At 44.4% G+C, this 24112-nt stretch overlaps 1 protein-coding gene and 1 pseudogene across 2 annotated transcripts in view; one reads left to right on the forward strand and one right to left on the reverse strand.

Annotated features, from left to right (window-relative positions):
* The window catches only part of NID1 (nidogen 1), a 78391-nt gene extending 54700 nt beyond the window's left edge, over positions 1–23691 (reverse strand). For both annotated transcript variants that reach the window (XM_035008512.1, XM_035008511.1), the window contains exon 1: positions 23388–23691. In XM_035008512.1, coding sequence (XP_034864403.1) covers positions 23388–23612 — 225 coding nt within the window. In that variant the 5' untranslated portion in view covers positions 23613–23691. The remainder of the gene's footprint in view (positions 1–23387) is intronic.
* LOC118012849 lies at positions 16592–23139 on the forward strand (annotated as a pseudogene).
* Positions 23692–24112: the final 421 nt, after the last annotated feature.

Consider the following 24112-nt stretch of genomic DNA (forward strand, 5'->3'; position numbering starts at 1 on the left):
GAGTTACGTGTGGACTTAGCAAAAACCCTCCACTCTTTACCAGTCTTCCTGGGCATTTAGGGGCATAAATAATTTCCAGCACCACCTGGCGCCAGGGGTGATTTTCTGGAGCTTGCCGGCAGGCTACGGAGAAGGGAGTCAGGGAAAGAGCTTGGCCAGCTCGTTACTCACCCTCTCGTCCCGCCAGCCCAGTCACACATCTCCCCGCATGGACATCCCAGTGGGGCTGACGTGTGGGGGCGTGGGAAACAGCTCATTTTCCCAAGCCACCAGAAGCTGGCAGTTATCAGCCGCTGGGGGGAAGCGATCACATGGAGGCCACATGTGGAAAAGTCAGTTTTAAAAAGCTGTTTTCCAGTGAGATTTAAGTCAGTCCAACAGTTCTGAAAAACGCCCGGTGTCTTTTAGTATTTAGAATCTGGGCACAGGACTGTGTCTCTTATCACAAGGAATGCGTTGGGAATCGAGTTTTTAGACAAGTATCAAGAAGCACTGCAAATGCTTTGGACACAGACCATATAACCCTCATTAGTATCAGTACTGGAAAATTATTTTTGAGCCCTTTTTTATGGCACATGCAATTCAGCTGTTGGTGATAATGAAAAATGACATCAGAGATAGATGTCATAGAACATCCAAAAGTTTCATTTGACTCTTAGCTGTAAACTTCTCCCCCGTCAGTGTTTGCCTGTTTGAGATATACCAATTCATGGCTAACTTGAACAATATTCTCTTACATTTGGGTGCCAGTCCCACTACACAAATCAGTCAAGCATGGGATGCTCCCACCGTCTTGTTCCTTTCCTCCATCTTCTTAGAGTTGAGCAAGCCAGTGGAAGCACAGGGAGCACAAAGGGAAGGACCTTAGGAGGCCAGGAGGATGGACTCGGGTACTATAACCTCCAAGGGGACCAGAGTGGGGACCACTGAAAGATTCATGCCATTGGCACCAGTTGCTTAAGCCAGGAAACTGGGGAGTTAGCCTTGATTCCTTCCCCTTTCTCACTCCATGTGCCGTGCGTCCCACCTCTGAGGTCCCTGGCACTCTCTCCATCCCAACGACCAGCAGCACCCTCTCCGCCACCTCACGCATTCATGTGACTGGCTCGCTCTCACCTCCGGGCTCAGTGGGTACAGCCTCTAAGAGAGCCTACTTCTCCTCACCCCTCCTTCTCCCTTCTCTCACTCCTGGACCCCCCATTTCTGTCCCCGCTTCCTGTTTGTTTCCTTGCAAGTGCAGACCACAAAGTGCAATGACTTTACTGACTCATCTGCTGGCTCTCGCTACTTCCCCACGAGGCAGTCTGTCCCTTCAAAAGCTGGGACCATGTCCACCTTGGTCACGGCTGTAGCTGCAAAGCTTATACACTGCGTGGCGTGTGTTAGTCCTCTCCTTTCCTGACTTCCTCCAGAAAACGGGGTGGGGAGGTTCAGACAGAATAAGGCCTGAATACCACAGTTGTTTTAGAAATAGTGCCTGAAGCTGTGTCACTTCCGTTGATGAGCCTCCTGAAGGATCACCGCATTATGTGTTACGGTGGTCCAATTACTGAAACAAAGAGTCAGCGTAAATATGAACTGATGACCCGAACCCAAGCAAGTCTCCAGATCTAACTACCAGTTTACAGGAAATACAGGGGACAGAAGAACATGTTCAGTGATACTATAGGGTCATGATCAGCCAAATCCAGAACATGGGACACTGTGAAGGACAAATACCCAGTTTCTTTAATAAATATATTTCAAGAAAAAAAGGTGGTGAGGGGACCTATAGATTTAAGAAGTCCTAAGAAACCTATCTGCCAGATGTGAGTCCAGGGTCAGACTGGATCCAATTTAAGCTGGACTGGGTCCAGCATGAGGCCTTGGGTGAATAAAATTTTGTTTTAAGGCTGAACAAACAGGTTAACCCAGCAAAGATAATCTTGAAATACAGTGGCCACAGTGGAGACCTTTTAACCTAGATAAGCTTATCCATTTATGAGGTATCCTAGAGAAAAAGGGGTCTCAGCCAAACACTCAACATAAAAAGTAGAGGGAAAATTATTTTTCCTGTTCTATTGCTTCTGGTGACCAGGATATGACCTGCTGGGACACCCCGCTCACTCCAGAGCATGCAGATGGGATCCTGGGAAAACTGGCAAAAGCCGGCAAAGGGTGAGAATTCTTGCCAAAGCCAGCTCTCCCAGATCTCTACCTGCAGAGCCTGGTTGAGGGAGGAAGGTCAAATTTCATGTTGTCCTTTCCTTTCCAAATTCAGATTGGCAGGCAAAAACATTTGTAGCAATAGGTCTTTGAATTGTGATTTACGAATTTACTTTTGAGTACCCCTTGGTTGTTGAACCTTTCTCTTCCAGAGGTAGCTACTGCCTTCTTATTTATCTGGTTTTGTGTCAGGTTGGGGTCCCCCAAAATCTGGCTAGACAGAGATGTGTGTTGCAGCTAGGGTCCTATCAACTATGGCCAGCTCTCGGGAGAATTGTCTAAGTCCTTCTTTCTTTTGGTTATCTTTGGGAGTGGCTAGGGGAGTTCTCTTGGGCAGGTAGTATTTTTTGCACCCTCTTTGGGGATGCCTCTTACATCCGAGGGGTTGTACAATAATGCCAGGAATATTAACTGTTTCTGTCATCTGAAACCTGACAAGATATTTGAAAGGATTTTTTAAAGTAGCTCTATGCTCAGAAGTTGGCCAAATTAGAAGCTGATATTCAGAGATGATAGGAATATGATTTTAGGCCTTCTCACCTAAGCTAAAATGAAACTATGTACCCAGAGGAAAAGAAAAACATTCTGAAGTCTTTTGTGGAAGGATTTACTAAAATATACCAAAGACACAGCACCTCTAATTCTAGAACACAAGAATCTTTTGATTTTCATCTTGGTAGAAGACCTTCCCCCTGATATAAAGAAGCAAACTGAAGATAATGTATTTAGATGGGAGGTTCAGCTCCTTGATATCATTAAGGCTACATCCCAATTGTTTGCGGAATTAAGAGCAACTGTCCTTATCTTACAAATCTTTGTAAAACCAGAAATACAGCTCTAGAAACAATCCAAAGTCTACCTAACATTACCATGCCCTAAAACTCCCTATTCATCTCAGAATGCCTGCAGTATTGTAAAAGATCAGAACTTTGGAAACAGAACTCTCCTGCTTTGAAGAGAACGAAGGAAAAATTTAAATTGCAATAGACTTCTGATAATAGACAAATACACCCTAAAACTCCTAGAAGAAAACTTGCATTCCTTCTCTGTCCCTAGAAGATATACCTTTTACCATGTCCTTGAAATATAAACACCCCAGGAAGTAAATAAAACACAGCTCACATTCACCTGAGACTGAAGGAAAAAAGATGAGGGAGGAGGAGGCTTTTTCAAAATATAAAAGCTCAAAATCTAGTCCACAAATCTAGTCCACAGCCTCCGTAAGATTACTTGTCAAGGACAAATACAAATTCTAAGTCTCTCCCACAGATATTACTAAAAAGCTTTAGCCACCTGCCATCTCACCGGGTAAACTTTCCATCTGCCAGAAACAAAATTTGGATCCAACTGTTCTTCCATAAACTAGTGAGTTTTGCATTTTCATATCTATCTCACAGTTAAAATTTTAAAATAAAAACTAGGAGATCTCTGTTTGCATTTGTCTGCATGTTTATGTATGTATGTTATAAATGTGTGATTCTTCTTCTACCTGCAGATAGTAATGCAAAAATTAATTTGTAAAGAGCTCTATTTAATTGGCTTAAAGACAAACACGCATTATATCAATCAAGTGTACTCTCAGAAATATAGACATTAACCCAAATGTTTTTCAAGTTTATGTGACCTAGGATAATCTTTGATAAATAAAAGCTAGTTTAAGTTTGTTGGTTTAACTAAAACAAGCTTGTCTCTAGAGTTATCAGCATTAAATATAATACTTTTATTCCACATAGGTTTACTAAAAGTCAAAGAAGCTCCTGATATCTCTGTTACAGAGTTTGTCAGTAAAAAAGATACCTTAAGATACCACTAAAGCAGTTTAAGGTCTTGTGACATTTTCATGATGGATCTAAATGTAATTGTTCAGAAAGAGAGAGTTAAATAGATGCAAGTAAGATAAAAGTTTAGAAATGAACTTTTCAACAATAATGATGTTTGATGGTATGTCTACTTAAAAGTAGTTTCCAGGAGCGCCTGGGTGGCTCAGTAGGTTAAACATATGACTCCTGATTTCCGCTCAGGTCATGATCTCAGGGGAGGGAAATTGTGCCCTGGGGAGATTAGGTAAGAGATGACTGTGAAGTAGGAGACCTTAGTTTCGTCTGGTCCCAGGAATTCAGCTAGATAGCTATCAAACCATTCTGAACACTGGAGAACACAACCAGAGATCTAAGAAAAGAAGAGGTGAAACTCTACAAATAGAAAAGCAACTATTTTCTGCAAGAATGACAAGAGGTTAAAACACACCTCAAAGAGGAGAACAAGACGCAGCACTGACTGGCAGAGACCTAATCAGTATGGACATAAGTAAGATGTCAGAACTAGAGTTCAGAATAATGATTATAAAGATACTAGCTGGGCTGGAAAAAAGCAGAGAAGACACTAGAGAATCCCTTTCTGGAGAAATGAAACAAGTAAAATCTCATCAAGTCGAAATAAAAAAGGCTACTAATGAGATGCAATAAAAAATGGAGGCTCTAACTGCTAGGATAAATGAGGCAGAAGAGAGAATTAATGATATAGAAGACAAAGTGATGAAGAATAAAGAAGCTGAGAAAAAAGAGAGATAAACAGCTACTGGATCACAAGGGGAGAATTTGAGAGATAAATGATACCATAAAGTGAAACAATATTAGAATAATTGGGATCCCAGAAGAAGAGGAAAGACAGAGAGGGGCAGAGGTATATTGGAGCAAATTATAGTGGAGAACTTCACTAATCTGGAGAAGGAAACAGGCATTCAAGCCCAAGAGCCACAGAGAAACCCCCTCAAAAATCAATAAAAATAGGTCAACACCCCAACATATAATAGTGAAACTTATAAATCTGAGAGAAAAAGAGAAAATCCTGAAAGCGGCTCAGGACAAGGGTAGAAATGTAAGACTGGCAGCAGATCTATCCACAGAGACCTGGCAGGCCAGAAAGGACTGGCATGATATACTCAGGGTGCTAAATGAGAAAAAAATGCAGCCAAGAATACTTTATCCAGCTAGGATGTCATTCCAAATAGGAGAGATAAAAAGCTTCCAGAACAAACAGAAACTAAAAGAATTTGTGATTACTAAGAGAGAGCCCAAAAGTAACAGACCAGATAGGAACAGACAATATACAAAAACAGTGACGATGCAGGTATTACATGGCACTAAATTCATATCTTTCAATAATTACTCTGAATGTAAATGAGCTAAATGTCCCAATCAAAAGATGCAGGGCATCAGACTGGATAAAAAAGCAAAACCTATCGATACGCTGTCTGCAAGAAATTCATTTTAGACCCATAGGCACCTCCAGATTGAAAATGAGGGTGTGGAAACCATTTATCATGCTACGGACTTTAAAAGAAAGCTGGGTGGCAATCCTTATATCAGACAAATTGGATTTTAAGCCAAACACTGTAATAAGAGAGGATCAAAGGGAAGAGAGGGAAATATGAATCAAGAGGAAACCAGAGAGGGAGACAAACGATAAGAGACTCTTAATCTCAGGAAACAAACTGAGGGTTGCTGGATGGGGGGTTGGAGGTGGGACAACGGTAACTGGGTGATGCACATTAAGGAGGGCACATGATGTAATGGCACTGGGTTTTTTTTTTTTTAAGATTTTATTTATTTATTTATTTGAGAGAGAGAGAGAGAAACAGCATGAGAGGGGAGAGGGTCAGAGGGAGAAGCAGGCTCCCCGCCGAGCCGGAAGCCCGATGTGGGACTCGATCCCAGGACTCCAGGATCATGACCTGAGCCGAAGGCAGTCGCCCAACCAACTGAGTCACCCAGGCGCCCCGGCACTGGGTATTATATAAGACTGATGATTCGCTGGCCTCTACCTCTGAAACCAATAATACATTGCCCTTAATGTTGTCTGTTGTCACTTTGACTAAATAGATAATTAAGTATTAAATCATAACAGTCTGTGATCCTATTTAATCAAATGTTCAAGCCTTTTGACATCTTCTAAAAATCAAATTCTAAATGGAGTTTTTTTGACCCCAAAGTAATTTTAAGAGACCCCAGAGGGTCCCCATTAAATCTCAAAAGATTTGTCTCTCACCTCGTAGAAAAGAGATGTTATATTACTTGGGTTTATTTGGTATGTTAAATTACATGGGGTTCATTGTCAAATAAGTGACAGTAAACCTTCTTAGGTTATATTGTATGGATGCATGTTATTAATATAAGTGCTCTAGAAATTGTATGAAATTCCTAAAAATCTGACATGTCCTGGTATAATGTTATCAGTCACAATTCCAGTTGTTATCTTAAAATGTTGTATGTCATAGAAATAATCAAATTTTCTTGTCAGTTCTCTTATAAGGAACTCTCATCAGATCTTTAATCATGGTCATTCTATGTCTTTTGTCACATACAGACTGTTACTTTACTCTGCCGCTTTTGCAAAAGTGCTTCACCTTCAGAAAGATTCACAGAAAGGACTCTGACAAGTACTCTAGAGTACACATTTCCGATAACTTTAAGATTGTAAAAATGAACTGGCTACAAATTTCCAGAACTAATGGAGAATCTGGATTAAAGCAGAATAAGAATTAATAACATTGGATTGAATGAAATGATGAGGATTATTTGAGGTTTTTTTAATAGATTTTTTTTTGAGACATTGCTGGTTCCTTAATGCTTTGTTTTTTCCAGCTTTTAATTTTTCATTTTGTGAAGTTTACTTTTGTAAACATAATTTAAACATGTACTTTTTCTCTATAGGTATTTCAGGCTAAGTCTCATGGGGAGTCCTTAGCTTGGCTTCTTAGTCTGGAGAGGCTTTTAAAAGTCCAACCTAAGATTCCTTATGAAAAGTTCCAGCAGGGGTGCCTGGGTGACTCAGTCAGTTAACTGTCTGACTCTTGGTTTAGGCTCAGGTCATGATTTCAGGGTCGTGAGATCGAGCCCTGCCTTGAGCTTCTGTGCTCAGTGTAGAGTCTGTTTGAGATTCTCTTTCCCTCTCCCTTTGCCCCTCCCCCCCCCACACGTGCGTGCTTTCTCTCTCAAATAAATAAATATTAAAACAACAACAATAAGTTCCAGCAAAGCAGATTTTAAAAGAGCCTATACAGTCAATCACTATTCTTGCTGTACTTTACGCAAATAATCTGGACAAATTTAATTTTTCAGCTTAGTTAGCATGATTATCTTTGATAGAAATAAGGGTGATTGTTTCAGTAGAAACTGGTAACACAACCTTGTGGATGTCAGATTCTACTCCTGTTCACTGTGTTTGAGGTTTTGTTAAATCCCTATAAACTGGACTGGATCCTCAATTCTTTGTGTTTCCTCAAATGTCTGGCTACAACTCCAGACTAATGTTTCCAATTTTCTCTCCCACTTCTGATTTGGAATCACTATGAACAAAGACTGCCTTTGAACCTCCTTGTAAGGGACTATACCAGGTCCTCCTTACCATCCAGAGAGCAAGTAGACTTCAGGGACTTGAACCATGGGTCCACATCTCCCAATTAAAAAGGGTTCCTCCAGACCCTTGGAACAGCCCACCAGCTGGAGATATAAAATTAATATCAACGAGGGAGGCTCTTCCCCAGAAGCAGATGACATCTGGAGGTGGACAGCCCTCCCAAGGTCATGGATCAAGATCTTCACCTCCTGGGAAGCCTCAGTGGCTTAGTCAGTTAAGTATCCGATGCTTAACTTCAGCTAAGGTCTCAATCTCAGGGTCACGAGTTCAAGCCCTGCACTGGGCTCCACATTGGGTGTGGAGCCTACTTAAAAAAAAAAAAAAGATCTTCACCTCCAATATGAAGTCTTTATTCCTTTTTCCTTTTCACTACTTGCGTTCTCTCTGAATGCATGGGAAGACAATGCTTCCAAAGTGTGGTGCCTATCTGAATCAATTGTTAAAGCAGCACCTACCCAACAAAAATCCTTAGACTCCCTCCCCAAAATTCTTCTTGATAATAGGGCACCCCTTGACTATCTTTTATCTGAGCAAGGAGGTGTGTGTGCCTTGGCCAATACCATGTGCAGCACTTGGCTTAAGAAAGTGGCTCCTTCAATGGGGTCTTTCTTTGACTTATTTGATTCTGATTGGTTTGGTTCTTGGGTGCCATGGCTCCGAAGTGCACTCTAGACATTGGGAATTATCCTGCTTATAATAATCATGGTAGTCTCCCTGAAACACTGTGGTGTTCTCTCTAAAGTTTTAAATGCATATTTGCAGACACTAACCGCCAAGTAAATGATCTTCTTAAGACTAACTCATCAGAATAGAAACAAAGGGAATAACTGACTTCAAGAATGTAAACCCAAGGTCATGACCTGCAAATACTCCAGAAAGATTCAGCAAAAAGACATAATGACCTGTGAATACCACACAGAGGATGAGGAAAAAAAATTCAAGAACTTCAGAGCTGGGAGAAGCACTAATGCCTTAAATTTCTGGCACATCTCTCAGGCTGAGAGCCTGATCTAAAGGGGAGAATTGTTAAAAACAAAACAAACCCCCACAAGATAACATGCGCAAATGGAGTCGCTTATGCTAGACTCCACATCACAGAAACCAAGACTCTATTTTTTTTAGTTTCAGAGGTAGAGGTTAGTGATTCATTAGTCTTATATAATACCCACTGCTCATTACATCATGTACCCTCCTTAATGTGCATCATCACCCAGTTACCCCATCACTCCACCCCCCGCCCCTCCAGCAACCCTCAGTTTATTTCCTATAGTTAAGAGTCTCTTACGAACCAAGATTTAACTTAATTACAGTTTTGGCTCTCCCAAAAATGGAATCTGAAACCAATCAGTAATCGCCTGACTAGCACTAGTTAGAAAATCTGTGGGACAGATCCTTCCCATCCTCTAAAGGAAAGGGACCTTGCAATAACCAATCCTATTTTTCACCTAGTATAACTTCCTTGTTCCTCTTCCCTTCTGGCCATTAAAGTCTTTCATTTTGTACAGCTCCTCAGAGCTCATTTCTATCTGCTACTTTGGATACTGCTCAATTAGAATTTATTTTTGTTCGAATAAGCTCTTAAAGTTTTTAATATGCCTCAGTTTATATTTTAGCAACAGTTCACAATTAGTACCTTGGAGCCCTGACTCAGGTGCTCTGACTCCCAATGGTACCAGCACATTCTTTGCTGTAGATTACACCACAAAACTCTTACGGATTGAATGTGTTCCTGAGAAAGCCTGTCTGAAGTATTGAGAGAATAATAATAATAATGATGTTATATTATTGTCTACACCACGTCTTTATTGAAAACAGCTACTTTCAGTCCACTGACCAATGTAAATGTTGCCCTGAAATCTTACTTATGGTTTACACTGGGAAAAAACAGCTCCTTTAGCAAAATTAAACCTCAGTTCAGTGTGTTACTAGCACAACTTAATGCCCCCTTTAAAGAACATATCTAGGGGCACCTGACTGGCTCAGTCAGTGGAGCGTGCGACTCTTGATCTCGGGGTTGTGAGTTCGAGCCCCATGTTGGGAGTAGAGATTACTTTCAAAAAATAAAAGAAAGAAAGAACATATCTATTCTCTCACTCCAAGGAACACACCAGACAATAGGCTCTTCATCCAGTTGCACAGGGCAGAACACGCCACTTCTATCACAAAACACCCCAGGGTGAAAATGCCCAGCACCACATGGCTAACAGCTGGAGCCACTTATGTACAATTGTTTCAACTCAGCTGACATGATGAGGAGGGTAGACAGAGCAACTAACTCATAAGGAGGAGTGTTCCCCATTTTAAAAAGCACTTCCTGTTTCATGTTCATCTTTAAAGACAGCAGGAATCACTGGAGAAAGTCAAAATGCAGACACTCAATGAATTACATGTTAGATTCTTTATATTCAAATGCACACTGAAGAAACTGAAAGGACCGTCTTTTTAGGCTTCCATGAGTCTAGTAGCAGTCCCTAGGGCAGAAAGCAGCCTGCAATAGTGGGGGAAAGCTTTCTCCAAAGCAGATGTGGTTAAGAATACTTGAGGTAGGCACAAATAAGAAACAAATGGGGTCGTTTTACAAATGCAAATAGCTATACTGAGAAGACAATGAAATTGCCTGCAGTTGCAAAAGCGAACTCCATGGGTGGGAGGAAGCAGGAACTTAAGGTAAAATTATTAGGGGTAAAGAATGCAAAGGCAACAAACATTTACTGAGTGTCTGCTGAGTCTGAGGTCCTTTACTAAAGCTGTCTGCATTTTTTAAAATGTAATACAAGCATCCTTCTTTTCACATATATAAAAAAGACAAGGGAATGAGACTTAATTTAGCTTAATATCACATAGCCGGCAAGTGATGGAACCAAGATTTGAACCCACATTTGCTGGCGTCCATAACCTTTGCTCTGTTATATTTGGCTGGCTAGTTGAGAAGAATCACGAGCCAAAGTCGTGGAAGTTGCAAAGATTCATGGGATGGCTTTATGGATAAAGACTGGGTAGGTAGAAAAAGTGAAAAAACTAAAAGGGCCTAAGGAAAGAAAAACTTGAGAAAGAAGCCCAGGAAACAGCCAAGTCCATAATACAATCAAGGAGGAGGTTGACTGATTTCAAGCCTAGGACAACTAAGGGACCTAGGGCATGACCCTAGGTACTTTACAGTTTATGAAGCATCTTTATTCCAGTTATTTGATTAAATCTAGTAAAGTAGGCATTCATATCATCTTCGTTCTCCATTTCAGAAAAAATGAGTTTCGGTTTATAGGTCTTGCCTAAGATCATACACTAGAAGTGCCAGAACAAAACTCTTGAGTCCAAATTGCAATTTTTTTCCATTAACCCCACACAGCCAGAGAAATGGCTCTGGCCTGAATTAGAAATAAAAACAAAAGTCTTAGCATATAAAAACAAGGGACAACCTAGGAGTAATAGTTAAGAGATGTGTCAGTGTTTTCAATCTATGCCAGTTAATATCTAATGAGAGACTTTGGATCAGTTACTCATCTCTTCTGTAGGAAATTTCTACCTGAGGTTACCTTCCAACATTTAAAAATGGTTGGAGTCGGGGCACCTGGGTGGCTCAGTCGTTAAGCGTCTGCCTTCGGCTCAGGTCATGATCCCAGGGTCCTGGGATCGAGCCCCGCATCGGGCTCCCTGCTCAGCGGGGAGCCTGCTTCTCCCTCTCCCATTCCCCTTGCTTGTGTTCCCTCTCTTGCTGTGTCTCTCTCTGTCAAATAAATAAATAAAATCTTAAAAAAAAAAAAATGGTTGGAGTCGGGGCGCCTGGGTGGCTCAGTTGGTTAAGCAACTGCCTTCGGCTCAGGTCATGATCCCAGAGTCCTGGGATCGAGTCCTGCATCGGGCTCCTGGCTCAGCAGGGAGCCTGCTTCTCCCTCTGACCCTCTCCCCTTTCATGCTGTTTCTCTCTCTCTAATAAATAAATAAATAAAATCTTAAAAAAAAAAAGGTTGGAGTCTTTAAATGTTCACTTCTAGTGTGTCTAACAAAGAAGAGGTAGAAATGTCCCTCCATATTCCAGAACAGTAGCCAGTCAGGGAAGGGTGGAGAAGGGCTTGTCTAAACTCTCAGTCACTGGGGAGAAGCATGCTCCTCTTTTGACACTTTGGAGGTAGACATCAGAAGTTTACCAACTGGAGCCCCAGAAACTCCCCTAATTTGGATTACACCACCACTCTACCTGAACACCAATCCCCTCATTTGAACATCAGAAATTATAGAGAAAGAATTAAGTACCCATCTGCCTTTCCAGAATGAGCCATATGCCAGTATCACCCAAAAGCCCCATTTGATGAGGGGAAGCTTCTCTTTATAGAAGTCCACCAGCTAATAAATGTAGAAAGAATGACAGAAACAAAAATGCAAACAACAAAACAAAGACACCACTTGACAGCACTTAATTTAATAATTGATTCAGGCAAAATCATCAGTGGATGCTAAGCATTAGCTGAAAGGTTGGTGGGAAAGGGGGCTGCTGCATAATTCATCCCATAGCTTGCTTGCTGTTCACAAGGGGGAAAACATGACAAACACGATCTGGCTTTCATCTCCTTAATAGTAGCAGTTAGTACAGCAATAACCAGACATCACTTGCCTCCTGATGTTACACAGTATGACATATATGACTTCATTCATGAAGTATTCTTGTTAAATAAGGTTTAACCTACTCTATAATAAAAATACTAATACCCCAAATAAAAAATAAGCAAAGGACTTGAATAAATGTTTTCCAAAGAAGATATATAAATGGCCAATAAGCACATGAAAAGATGCTCAACATCATCAGTCATCAGGGAAATGCAACTCAAAACAATAGTGAGATACCACTTCACACCCATTAAGTTGGCTAGAATCAAAAAGCCAAATAGTGTTGACAGAAGATGTAGAGAATGTGGAGCCTTCATACATTGTTAGTGGGAATGTAAAATGGTGCAGCCACTGATAGCCCTCAAAATATTAAACAGAGTTACCACATGACCTAGTTTGGGGAGGAGAAATTTACCTCTACCCTCCAAGATTCTTCTGACTGGTCTAAGAATTGACATGAGACAGATTAACAGGACAAAATCAAATTTAATTTTGAACGTACAGGACCACATACAGGGGGTATTCTGAGACAGGAAGGTAAAATAAGGTATATATGCCACCCTAAGCTAGGGAATGCGATAGGAGAGTAGGGAAATTCACAGGACAATAAGAGTAGATGTTTGGTAATTAGATGTTTGCCCTGCCACATACATGGGTCACTCAGAAAAAAAATTACCTCTGATAAAAACTCTCATTCTGGGAAAGACCCCCAACTTACATTCTTCCAGGTAGTTAAGGTGGGGGCAAATGTTTCTCTTGAGCCTGCTGGATCTTGATTTCTTTCTACTCAAAATAACCCACATGCTAAAGTGGTACATTTTAGGGAGACTTGTTTTGAGCCCCTTCACTTGCAGTTTCACTCCTCAGTACAGACCCAGGAAAACTGAAAGCAGATGTCCACATACAAACTTGTGCACAAACATTCATAGTGGTATTATTCATAAATAGCCAAAAAAGAGAAACAATCTGGATATCCATTAACTTATGAATGGACGAAACAACAATATTATTCAGCCATAGAAGAATAAAGTACTAATCCATGCTACAACATGGAGGAACCTTGAAAATGTTATGCAAAGTGAAAGAAGCCAGGAACAAAAGATCACATATTGTATGATTCCATTTATGTGAAATGTCCAGAACAGGCAAATCCATAGAGACAGACAGTAGATTAGTGGTTACCAGGGATCAAGGGAGTGTGGGAGCTGGGGGGAGGGGGGGTGTAACCACTAAAGGATATGAGGTTTGTTTTGAGGGCAATCAAGATATTCCATAGTTAGTGTGATGGTCGTACAACTTTCTGAATATACTAAAAATCACTAAATTGTATAAAGTAAATTTTATGATATGTGAATCATATGTCAATAAAGCTGGTATTTAAAAAATCAAGGAGGTATATAAAATCGGGGGTGGCTGTACATATATATATGTTTGTACATTTGAGAATCTCTCTGCAAGGAGATTAAAAAAACTCATGAACAGTGATTGTTTCTAGGGAGGGAAGTATGGGGCTCGAGGACAGGGTTGGAAGGAAATTTCCCTTTTCCCTGTTTTTACAAGTTTTTTTAACCGTTTGCATCTAGTTCCAAAATTAATTTAAAAATAAAATTGTACATGTTTTCTAAAGAAAAAAAAAACATTTAACCTGAATATTTTCAAGATTGCCAACTTTCTAGAAATACGGAGATAGAATAACAAGCCAAACTACATTACAAAGAAACAGATGTAGAAGGTGGGGCCTTCTACAGGACAATAGGCAGTGATTCTTAAATAAACTGATGAATCAAATGTGGGAGCTCAAGATTAAAACAGACTAAAAAGGAGGGGCGCCTGGATGGCTCAGCCTTTAAGCATCTACCCTCAGCTCAGGTCATGATCCCAGGACCCTGGGATCGTGCTCCCTGCTCAGCCGGAAGCCTGCTTCTCCCTCTCACACTTCCCCTGCTTGTGTTCCCTCTCTCACTGTCTCTCTCTGTCAAATAAATAAATAAATTCTAAAAAAAAAAAAAAAAAAAAAAAAAAAAACCAGACTAAAGAGGAGTACCTGGGTGGCAGTCAGTTGAGCATCCGACTTTTGGTGTCCGCTCAGGTCATGATCTCAGGGTCGTGATCTCAGGGTCGTGAAATTGAGCCCCTATGAGATCGAGGCCCTATGGGGCTCTGAGCTCAGTGCGAAACTGCTTCAGATTCTTCCTCCCTCCCCCACTGCCCCCTCCCTGCTCGCGCGCGTGCTCTCTCTCTCTCTCAAATAAATAAAATCTTAAAAAAAAAAAAAAAAAAACGACTAAAGAGACATAGTCAAATGTAATGCTTGTCTTTCTTTAGACCCGTCTGAGTAAGTCTAGCTATAAAGGACAGCTTTGGGAATACTGGAGAGCTCTGATATGGAATGGACATAAATTGATAATAGGAAATTATTATTGATTTTGTTATGTGTGATAGTAGTAGGCTGGTTATACAGGGAAAGCTCTTCTTATTTTAGGAATGCATACTAAACCATTTAGTGATGTAAATCACAAAGACTGTAATTTACCTTGGATACATCAGCAAAGGGAAATTAAGGAAACAAATATGGAAAAGGCAAGCAACTGGTACATTGGGTGCTCATGATATTATTTTCTCCCTTTTATGTGTGTGTTTGAAACATCTATAATTAAAAATTAAATGAAAGAAAAAAATTTACTTGAGGACAAAAGCAGTTACGAAACCTGCTCCATAGGGGCGAAGAACCAGCTTTTCTCACAAACAACACAGTAGTGAGTGGTGTCGTGTGGTGGAGAGTAGCTTGGTGCACTGGTAAGTCCTATCACACCGTAGTGAGTCGTGGAATGCACTAGTGACCTTCTGGAGAACAGAGACCACTGTGCAATGCCACTCATCACTGCAGCCTCACAAACCTAGCCCAAAAGTGTGCAGAACAAGGGCTGATGAGATACCATCAAATGAATAAAGGAAGAAAGGAGAAGAAGGAAGTGCTGTCCAACGTGGCAGAGCCTACAGACCGCAGAACTCGAAGTCAGAGGATCTGAGTTCAAGTTCCAGCTCATACTTACTAGCTGAGTGAATTCTGACAAGTCCCTTAGCTGTGGGACTTGTTTCCTTCTCTACAGTTTCCTTCTCTACAATGTGCAGCTCATCCCATGACCCACCTGAGCTACCTCGCAGGGTTACTGTATGTCTCAAATGAGATAAGACACAAGCAAGCCTCCCTGCTCCCACCTTCCAAATAGGTCTGGAACCCACCACCACCACCACCACTCATCTGGAATTCACTCTTCTTCCTCTACCCTGTCCCCCCAAATCCTATGCCTGGGAGGTAGCATAAATTTTTAAGACTTTTTATAACCAGATGACTCACATGGGAAAATTTCAACACACACAGAAGAAGAGCACACGAACACTGGTATACTCATCAATCAGCTCCTGCGATTATCAACAGCCTCCAGCTCCTGATTCACCCATTCCTCCCACACATGTGCATATTTATTTTTTTTTGAAGTATTTAAAATGAAATCTCAGACATCGAATTATTTCACCTGTCAATCTTTCCCTAGGCATCTCTTCTAGAAAAGCAATTTGTCTCAAAGATGTCCTTTTATGGCCACTTTGTTTCAATCAGGATCCAACAAGGTCCTCACCCGGCACTTTGTTAACTTTTAATCTATACCGGTTCTCCCTCCTTCTTTTTCTCCCATGCCATTTATTTGTTGGAAAAAGTGGGAATCTTTTCAAAATAAATCATGTCCCTCATCTACTTAGAAAGCTCTAAGGGCATTCCACTGCTTGACAGAGTAAGATGAAAAATGCCTAGCACTCATTCATTCATTCATTCATTCAATAAATCATAAGAGCACCCACTGTGTGCCACAGGCCTCTAGTGAACCAGGGGAATGGGGGTGATTATGGCAGACCAAACCCTGCCTTCACAGGGCTCAGACTCTAGGGGAAAAGAGCCAACAAACACGTAAAGGAATAAATGAATGACCTGGTTTTTAGATGGTGATGGCATGCCATGATGAAAATAAGACAGGATGGAAAAAAAAAATCACAAATGGGGGTCTGCGTGTGAGCAGAGACCGCATGACAGGAAGGTGCAGCCACGGGACATCAGGGTCATGTGTCCCAGGCAGAGGGAAGCCAAGTACCAAGACCCAGATGGGACAAGCTGGCTGTGGTGGGGGGTGGCTGGCGTGGAGAACAGAGGGGTCGGGGCGGAGAGACCAGCTGGGCGGGGCCATGTGAGGCTTTGGGGGCATGGTGAGAAGTTTGGAAGCCCTGCAGTGCGAAGGAAAAAGCTTGGAGGGCTCGATCTGGGGGTGACAAGGTCTGATTGAGCTCTGCCGGATCGTCCTGCAGGCCTGCCCTCATGCACACTGGCTTTCGTGCCATTCCTGTAACGTGACAAGCTCCTTCTCTCGACACTCATGATCTCATACGCAGTGACGTTTCCTCCATTTGAACCACAGTCCTGCCACCTGCCTTCTTCACAGGGCTCAGCTCTACTCATCCTGTAGTTCCAACCGGGTTGGGAAGGTTCTCCTGAACCCCTCCAACTACCTCAGATGCCACCACAATATACGGACTTCTCCCTTGTAGCGCACCACAGGGGCAATTGGTCAATTATCAGTATAATTATTGGTTTAATGTCCATCTTCCCCAGCAGACTGTAAACTCTGTGAGAGCAGAAACAACACTGATCTTGTTTCAGTCTGTATCTGTGAAGCCTAGCACTGTGCCTGGCACATCAGGCAGTAAATTAAGTATTTGCTGAATGAATGGAGGGCGTATCTTAACGCTGCACTGCATTTTATGAGAAGTAATATCCAGTGTCCTGAAATAGTACATGCAATTATTCAACACCTGTCACTCAAAGAATATTAAAAATCCAAAATAAGATGGAGCTCAGAGATAATCTTGTCAAACCTCTTCATTTTATAAGTAACAAGACCAGAAACAATAAGAGGGTAAGAAATGAAGTGATTTGACCTCAATTATAAGTTGATCAACAGGGGTGCCTGGCTGGCTCAGTTGGTAGAGCACGTGACTCTTGATCTCAGGTTTGTGGGCCCCATGTTGGGTGTAGAGATTACTTAAAAATAAAATTAAAAAAAAAAAGTCGATCAACATCATGACTCAATTTCATTTTAGCGCCTACTGGAAATTAATACTCTGTCAAGTATTCTTTGATTCAACCAAGGCCTCTGCTAGACCACAAGGCGCCTTTGGGCAAGTCAGACCCAGGCGCCCTTTCCTCTGAGTGCCCCAGCCCCATGCTGAGGCTTAGGGCTTGGTGAGTGGCCCACAGCTCTCACTTGTCCCCTTAGCCATAGCCCTTGTCCTGAGAACAACCTTCACAACCACAGGGGCTGGCCCCGGTCTTGACCAACAGATTCATGTGCCAGGAAGTGTGGCACCTGTATTAGGGACAGTACTGGGAATATGACACGATCTCTGGGAGCTGGGCAGTTCTGCTTCTCAGGATTAGGATGGGACCCCGAGCGCCCTCTCATCAAACCTGGGCCACTGCCCCACGCTGCCACCTCCAAGTCACAGGACCATGTCGAATATGGAGAAACCCCTATTTTTTTTTTAAAGATTTTATTTATTTATTTGAGACAGAGAGAATGAGAGACAGAGAGCATGAGAGGGAGGAGGGTCAGAGGGAGAAGCAGACTCCCTGCCGAGCAGGGAGCCCGATGCGGGACTCGATCCCGGGACTCCAGGATCATGACCTGAGCCGAAGGCCGTCGCTTAACCAACTGAGCCACCCGGGCGCCCGAGAAACCCCTATTTTATGTGAAGTTTTCTGTGAAAGAGCTTAATAGGAATGCCAAGAAATATGATAAAGAAGGAAAGGCGGAAAAGGTTGAGGGTCCAAAAAACGCCATTCAGAAGAGCAACAAAATGTTGCAAGAACACACACTGAAAACACAATCCACCAGAAGAACCAAGCAATTAATTTCTTGAGCATGAGTGCTAGGTCTGAGGCTGTGGTGCAAGCGTTCAGACTGCACTAACAAAGGCCATGGCCGTGTGGTTAAGTGTTGGGATGCTACAGAGAGGTATGAACCCTGAAAAGATTTCTGTCCCAGTGTACAACATGAACACCAATTTGCAACGCTGGATGCTTCCATGCAGCAAATGGCAGGCACAGTGAGCAGCAACACTGCAAACAAGCCTGCAAACCAAGTCCACCAGCTGCTTCAAGAAACAACTGATGAAGCCGGCCTCACTGTCCTTGATCTCCACATGCAACCATCACAGGCTCAGAGAGGTGCCGCCCGCACCAGTGTTGCTTCCGTGGAACAGACTCGCTTGCTCATTTACGTGATCAAGAGTAATTTAAAGAACTGGTGCTTCTGTTTATTTCACTTGCTTCTGAAATATGTTGTGTTTATATAGATAAGTTGCACTCCAGTTACACTAAGAACACAGTGTATGGCCAGAAAGCTAAAACACTATTTGTACGGAATGCTTTCTCTTGCCTTGCTGTACTTCCCAATACATTAAGAAATTTCAGGGAGTTGGGGCGCCTGGGTGGCTCATTCGGTTAAGCCTCTGCCTTCGGCTCAGGTCATGATCCCAGGACCCTGGGATGGAGCCCTGTGTCTCCCTGCTCCCTGCTCCGTGGGGAGTCTGCTTGTCCCTCTCCCTCTGCCCCTTCCCCGCCCCGGCTTATGCTCTCTCTCTCTCTCTCTCTCTCAAATAAATAAAATCTTTTAAAAAGGCGGTGGCGGGGGGGGGGGGTGCCTGGATGGCTCAGTTGGTTAACCATCTGCCTTTGGCTCAGGTTATGATTCCAGGGTCCTCGGATCCAGCCCCATGTCAGGCTCCCTGCTCAGGGCTCTCTGCTCAGCTTCTCCCTCTCCCTCTGCCCCTCCCACCTACTTGTCTCTCTCTCTCAAATAAATAAATAAAATCTTTAAAAAATATATCTTTTTAATTCCAGGGAGTTTTCCCCTTGACAGATTTTATGGTTTTGTACATTATGTGTAAAAGTACAAGAGGCATATTTTTGTAGATGCCTCTGACAGAGCCAGCATTAGCCTGTTACATATGAAATATCTTTCTCAAAAGTTATATCAAAAACATAGCACCAAAGTATTACAAGAATAAAGTAGAGAATAAAGGTTTTGGCTTTTTAAAAAAGACACAATCTCAGTTCTCAATGAAGAAAGCCCGCCGTTTAAGAGCACATTACCACATAAGCTGTTTAAATACATTAATTCAAGGATGTTCACAACTCCACGAGAAAGGCAATAATGCCTCTGTTTTACAGACGAACAAACCAAGACTTTCAGAGGTTGGATAACTTACCCAAGATCCACAACAAGTAAGTGGCAGAAAGGAGATTCAAGGCCACATGTATTGGGCTCCAGAGACCTCCCTCTGTCTACATTACCTACTGATACTCCAGGTGAACAGATAAAATGAAGATATGTGAACATCTGTCAATGTAATGAGCTCCAAATCAGATAGTACTGGAGTTCAGAGAGTTCTAAAGACTGAGAGATGAAAGCAGTCTGTTGGTACCAGTTAGGTAGGAGGAAGGGCTTGTGTTGACTCTGAAAGAATGGGAGAGAATCTGAGAGGTAAAAGGGGGACAAAGTGGAAGAATAAAAGAATGAGCAAAGGGCCAAAGTAAGGCATAATTTTCTCTCTGAGAAGGGTTAAGGCAAAGCTGGAAATGAAGCTAGAACTGTAGGCTGAGGCCCTCAACTCAGGCCAGAGTCCGTGGTCTTCTGAAGTCAGGATTGGGGGAGGGCACTAAAGAAGCTGAACACAGTTGGAAAGTGTCACTGCCAACATGACAAGAAAGATACAGATGGGAGGGACTACCATGAACGTGAAGGTGTAATGGGGAACTGAGCACCACATTATTCAAGCCAATGGGCAACTCTCAGTCCTCACCTTTTGGGCCCATTTAACATGGCAGTTCACTCCCTCTTCCTTGATATACTTTCCTCACTTGGCTTCCAGGACTCCTTGTTGCATCTCTCACCTCACTGGCCATACCCTGTCAGCCTCCATTGCTGTCTCCTTGTCTTTTCCCTCACCTGTTGGAGGCTCCCTGGAACCTCTTCTCTACCTACATATACTATCCTGATGGGGTTCATTTAGTTTTCTTGTTTTAAACACCATCTATGTGCCAGTGACTTCCAAATTTATATCCAAAGCCTAGGCTTCTCTTCTAAATTCTAGACTCCTATCCAACTGCCTACTCCATCCCAGATCCCTGACATTTGTAGTATATCACCTACTAAAATACTATATAATTTACTTTATGATGTTTGCTGTTTATTTTCTTGGTCCCACTCCCTTGCTAGAATGTAAATCACTTGAGGATAGGATTCTTTGTTTTGTTCACTTGTATTTTAAGTGCCTAAAATAGTGCCTGGCACATAGCAAATACTTGTTAAGTATTTGCAGAATAAGTGAATAAAGGGACAGCGTAAGGCAGCCTCAGGGCAGATTAAGAACCCTCACAAGGTACCACTAGCAAGGAAAAGCAAGTGGAAGTGAAAGTAGCTGAAGGGAGGAGGGACGTGAGGACTTCTCACTTTGCCACGTGGAACCTCAAGTGACCAGATAGGCATTTGGGTAGAAACATCTGGTAGGATTTTGGCATTCTGGGACCAGTGTTTATTATTATTTCTTCATCTGAAAAAAAGGGCTGGCTGTTTTGAGGATTAAATAACCTAAAACTAGCAAGTCCCTGACACACGGAGATACACTCACCCAATAATTGTTTTCCATTCTCTCAGCCAGGTGCCCAGGAAGGTACAGACCACCTAGCTCATGAGCACATCCCCGTCAATTCACTTCTTCACTGGGGGGCCATCACACACTGGATCTCCCTTGACTCCTGGGAGTGCAGCCCTCCCCTGTAGCCCTCTTTGAAGATTGCCTCGCCCAGGGCCACACTTCCTTCCAGGGCAGCCCTTATCCAAGGACTGATGGACTGATCACTATGAAGGCACAGAGGCCCCGCCCTCTCACACAGACTTGAGACAGCTCGGGAAAGCCATCCCTGTTCAGGGCTCTCAGGGGCTGGCTGAGACCTTTGCTGGGACCACTCAGCATCAGCCCCTGCTCAGTCTTTCTGCACCTCCCTCCCTTCCACAGGTGAGGATATGAGGCGCTCACCTCTCCTCCCCCCATGAAATAACCTGCCTGCCGATCTCCATTTCACACTCAGCTTCCTGGGACCCCAACGGTGGCAGATAGAACATCCAATAGAACTCTGGAATTCCTTCTCATTGAAATGCAGATTAAACCCATGTGGACCTGGTTTGACTGAATTCCCTTTTTTTTAGCATGTTTTCTAGGTTTTTAGAATGTAATGTGGTTAGTCTGATGCCACAAATAAAGGAGGGGAGGAGGTCCAAATTTAACAACAGAAATCAGTGGGTCTGTTAAGAGGGAAAAATGAAATTTTTTTTTTATTTTCAATAACCCCTAACTGGTATTTAGCATTTCCTTCCATTATGAATGCAGGCAACAAAGCATAGCAGTAACTCTTTATGACCTCGCCACAAATAGAAGTCACAGATATTCTCATGACACGTTTTAGTCACGGCAGGTGTCTTCAAATATAGTTTACTGTCCAGACGATCTTGAAAATTCAGTAATTATCTGACCGCCCCCCCCCCCACTGGACACAGTGTTACACCTTACTATTTAATATAGTTAAAAATAAGCACATACGGGGCGCCTGGGTGGCACAGTTGGTTAAGGGTCTGCCTTGGGCTTAGTCATGATCCCGGAGTCCTGGGATCAAGTCCTGCATCAGGCTCCCTGCTCAGCGGGGGTAGACTGCTTCTCTCTCTGCTCCCCCTCGGCTCCTGCTCGCTCTCTCTCTTGCTCACTCTCTTTCTCAAATAAATAAATAAAATCTTTAAACAAAATAAGCACATATATTACTACCTCAGACACTTTTCAATATTTTTATCTGGATTTCAACATAATTGATTTCCTGGGCAATCCTGCAGATTTTAACTTACGTAATTAAGAATATTATCCTAAGAAGGGGTCTTACAGGCTTCACCAGACTGCCAGGGAGGTTAGGGCAGCCAACTCACAAGGGCAACACTCTCTCATGGGTAGAGACTTTAAGGACTCATTCTTTTCGAGCAAAGCTGGCGATCTGCACGTGGGTGTTGTCCAAGGCGCGTCTGCCCTGGCGAGACGATGAACACAGCCATTTCACAGGCAGGACAGGCTCCAGCCGCTGTTTGTGTTGTCCCCACCACCCCCCCGCCCGCCCCACTTCTGGAATGCGCACAGCTTTATATGAAATCCACATGGTGCGCGGCTGGGGAAGGCGGCGGCACGAAAGGACTTTACCAAGTTGACAGCGTCCCCAGGCCCGGCCAATTCTGAGAAGGCTCCAGAGAGCTAAAGGCCACCTGGGCCCGCTTCCCAGTGGGGGCCCCCCATGGTGACAGTGCTCTGCTACAGGAAATTGGATCTCCGGGTCGTCCGGCTTTCCCAGCCCGAAACTCTGGACTGAAACGAGCTCAATCAACTGGAGAGCAGACTCACTGCCAAGACACATCCGGAGTCCACACACAACTGCAGGCTGTCGGCTAAATTGCCCAGGCAGAGGCCGGCTCCGGCGGTCTTTTCCTGCCCCGGCACCCACGCAAGTCCCAGGGCCCGTGCGCCGCCTGGGACCCAGCTCTGGCCTTTGCCCTGCCGAGGCTCCGCGCCCGCGCCTGGTTCCTACCGGACCGGGTCCCGTCCCCAAAGGCACAGGACAATAGCGAGACGCGGACCGACTTCCCGGCGGCAATGCCGCCCACAGCTGCCGGAGAGGAAACTCCGCCCGGGGTCCCGGGATCCCGGGATGCCGGGGTTCCCCGGGTCCCGCAGGGCGCGAGCGGGGCGGCGCAGACCCGCGTGCTCCTCTGACAACAGTGGCCAGGCGGCGCGGAGACGTCGGCGGGCCGTGCGGAGGCGGGGAGCCCGCGGGGTCCAAGAGACCCCGCGCCGCGCCCCGCGCCCCCGCGGCCGGCAGGTCCGGGTGCCCGCCCACGACGCCCACGTCCGGCCAGCCCCGCAGGCGCCCCCGCCAGCCCTGGCCTTCCTTCCGACGCCGGCTCGGCCCCCCGCCCTCCTCCCCGACAGCCTCCACCGCCTGCCCCGGGGGTCGCACTCACGTAGACCGAGTCGATGTCGGATTTGTCGAAGAAGCGGAGCGCCTGCCTCAGCTCCAGGGCTGGGGAGACGCGGTCGTCCCCAGCCTCCAGCTCCAGGTCCCCGTGTCCCGGGCCGAACGGGAAGAGCTCCTGGCGGCTCAGGCAACCCCCGGGCCCCGCCAGCAGCAGCTGCAGCAGCAGCGCCCGCGTCCATGCAGCCCCGCTCCGGCGCATCGCGGCCAACATGTTCCCGAACTGCTGTCCCGCAAACCCAGCGGCTCGGCGGACCAGGCTGAGGAAGGCGGAGACGTAACCGGACGCCCCTCGGCAGCCCCTCCACGCCTCCCGCCTCCCGACGTTCCCACCCCGGGAAATAGGGGAGGAGAACGAGGGGAGATGGGGAGGGCCCCGCCCCGTCCACAGGGCGCGCCGCCCAGGCTGCCCAATGGCCGCGAGGGGGAGGGCGAGGGGCGCCACCGAATCCCCCTGCGGTTCTGGCGACGTCGCCCTCGACCCCCGCGGGGTCATGGGCGCTCGTGGCGGCGATTCCCGAAACCAACCCGGTTGCCATGGAAGAGCAGAGCGTGGGACTTTGCACCATGGTCCTCGGCTCAGGGTTAAGGCGAAGGGCGGGCTACGTGGAAATGCTCTGGATTCAGGAACACAGTCGATCCCAGTGCTGCTTGGCGGCGTCCGGAGGTCGGACTCACTGGGTCAGACTCTGGTAGAAAGAGGGGGTAGGTACT

The sequence above is a fragment of the Mirounga leonina genome, unplaced genomic scaffold, assembly GCF_011800145.1.
Source record: "Mirounga leonina isolate KUSES-001 unplaced genomic scaffold, KU_Mleo_1.0 Mir_152, whole genome shotgun sequence".
In the NCBI taxonomy this organism is placed as follows: Eukaryota; Metazoa; Chordata; class Mammalia; order Carnivora; family Phocidae; genus Mirounga; species Mirounga leonina.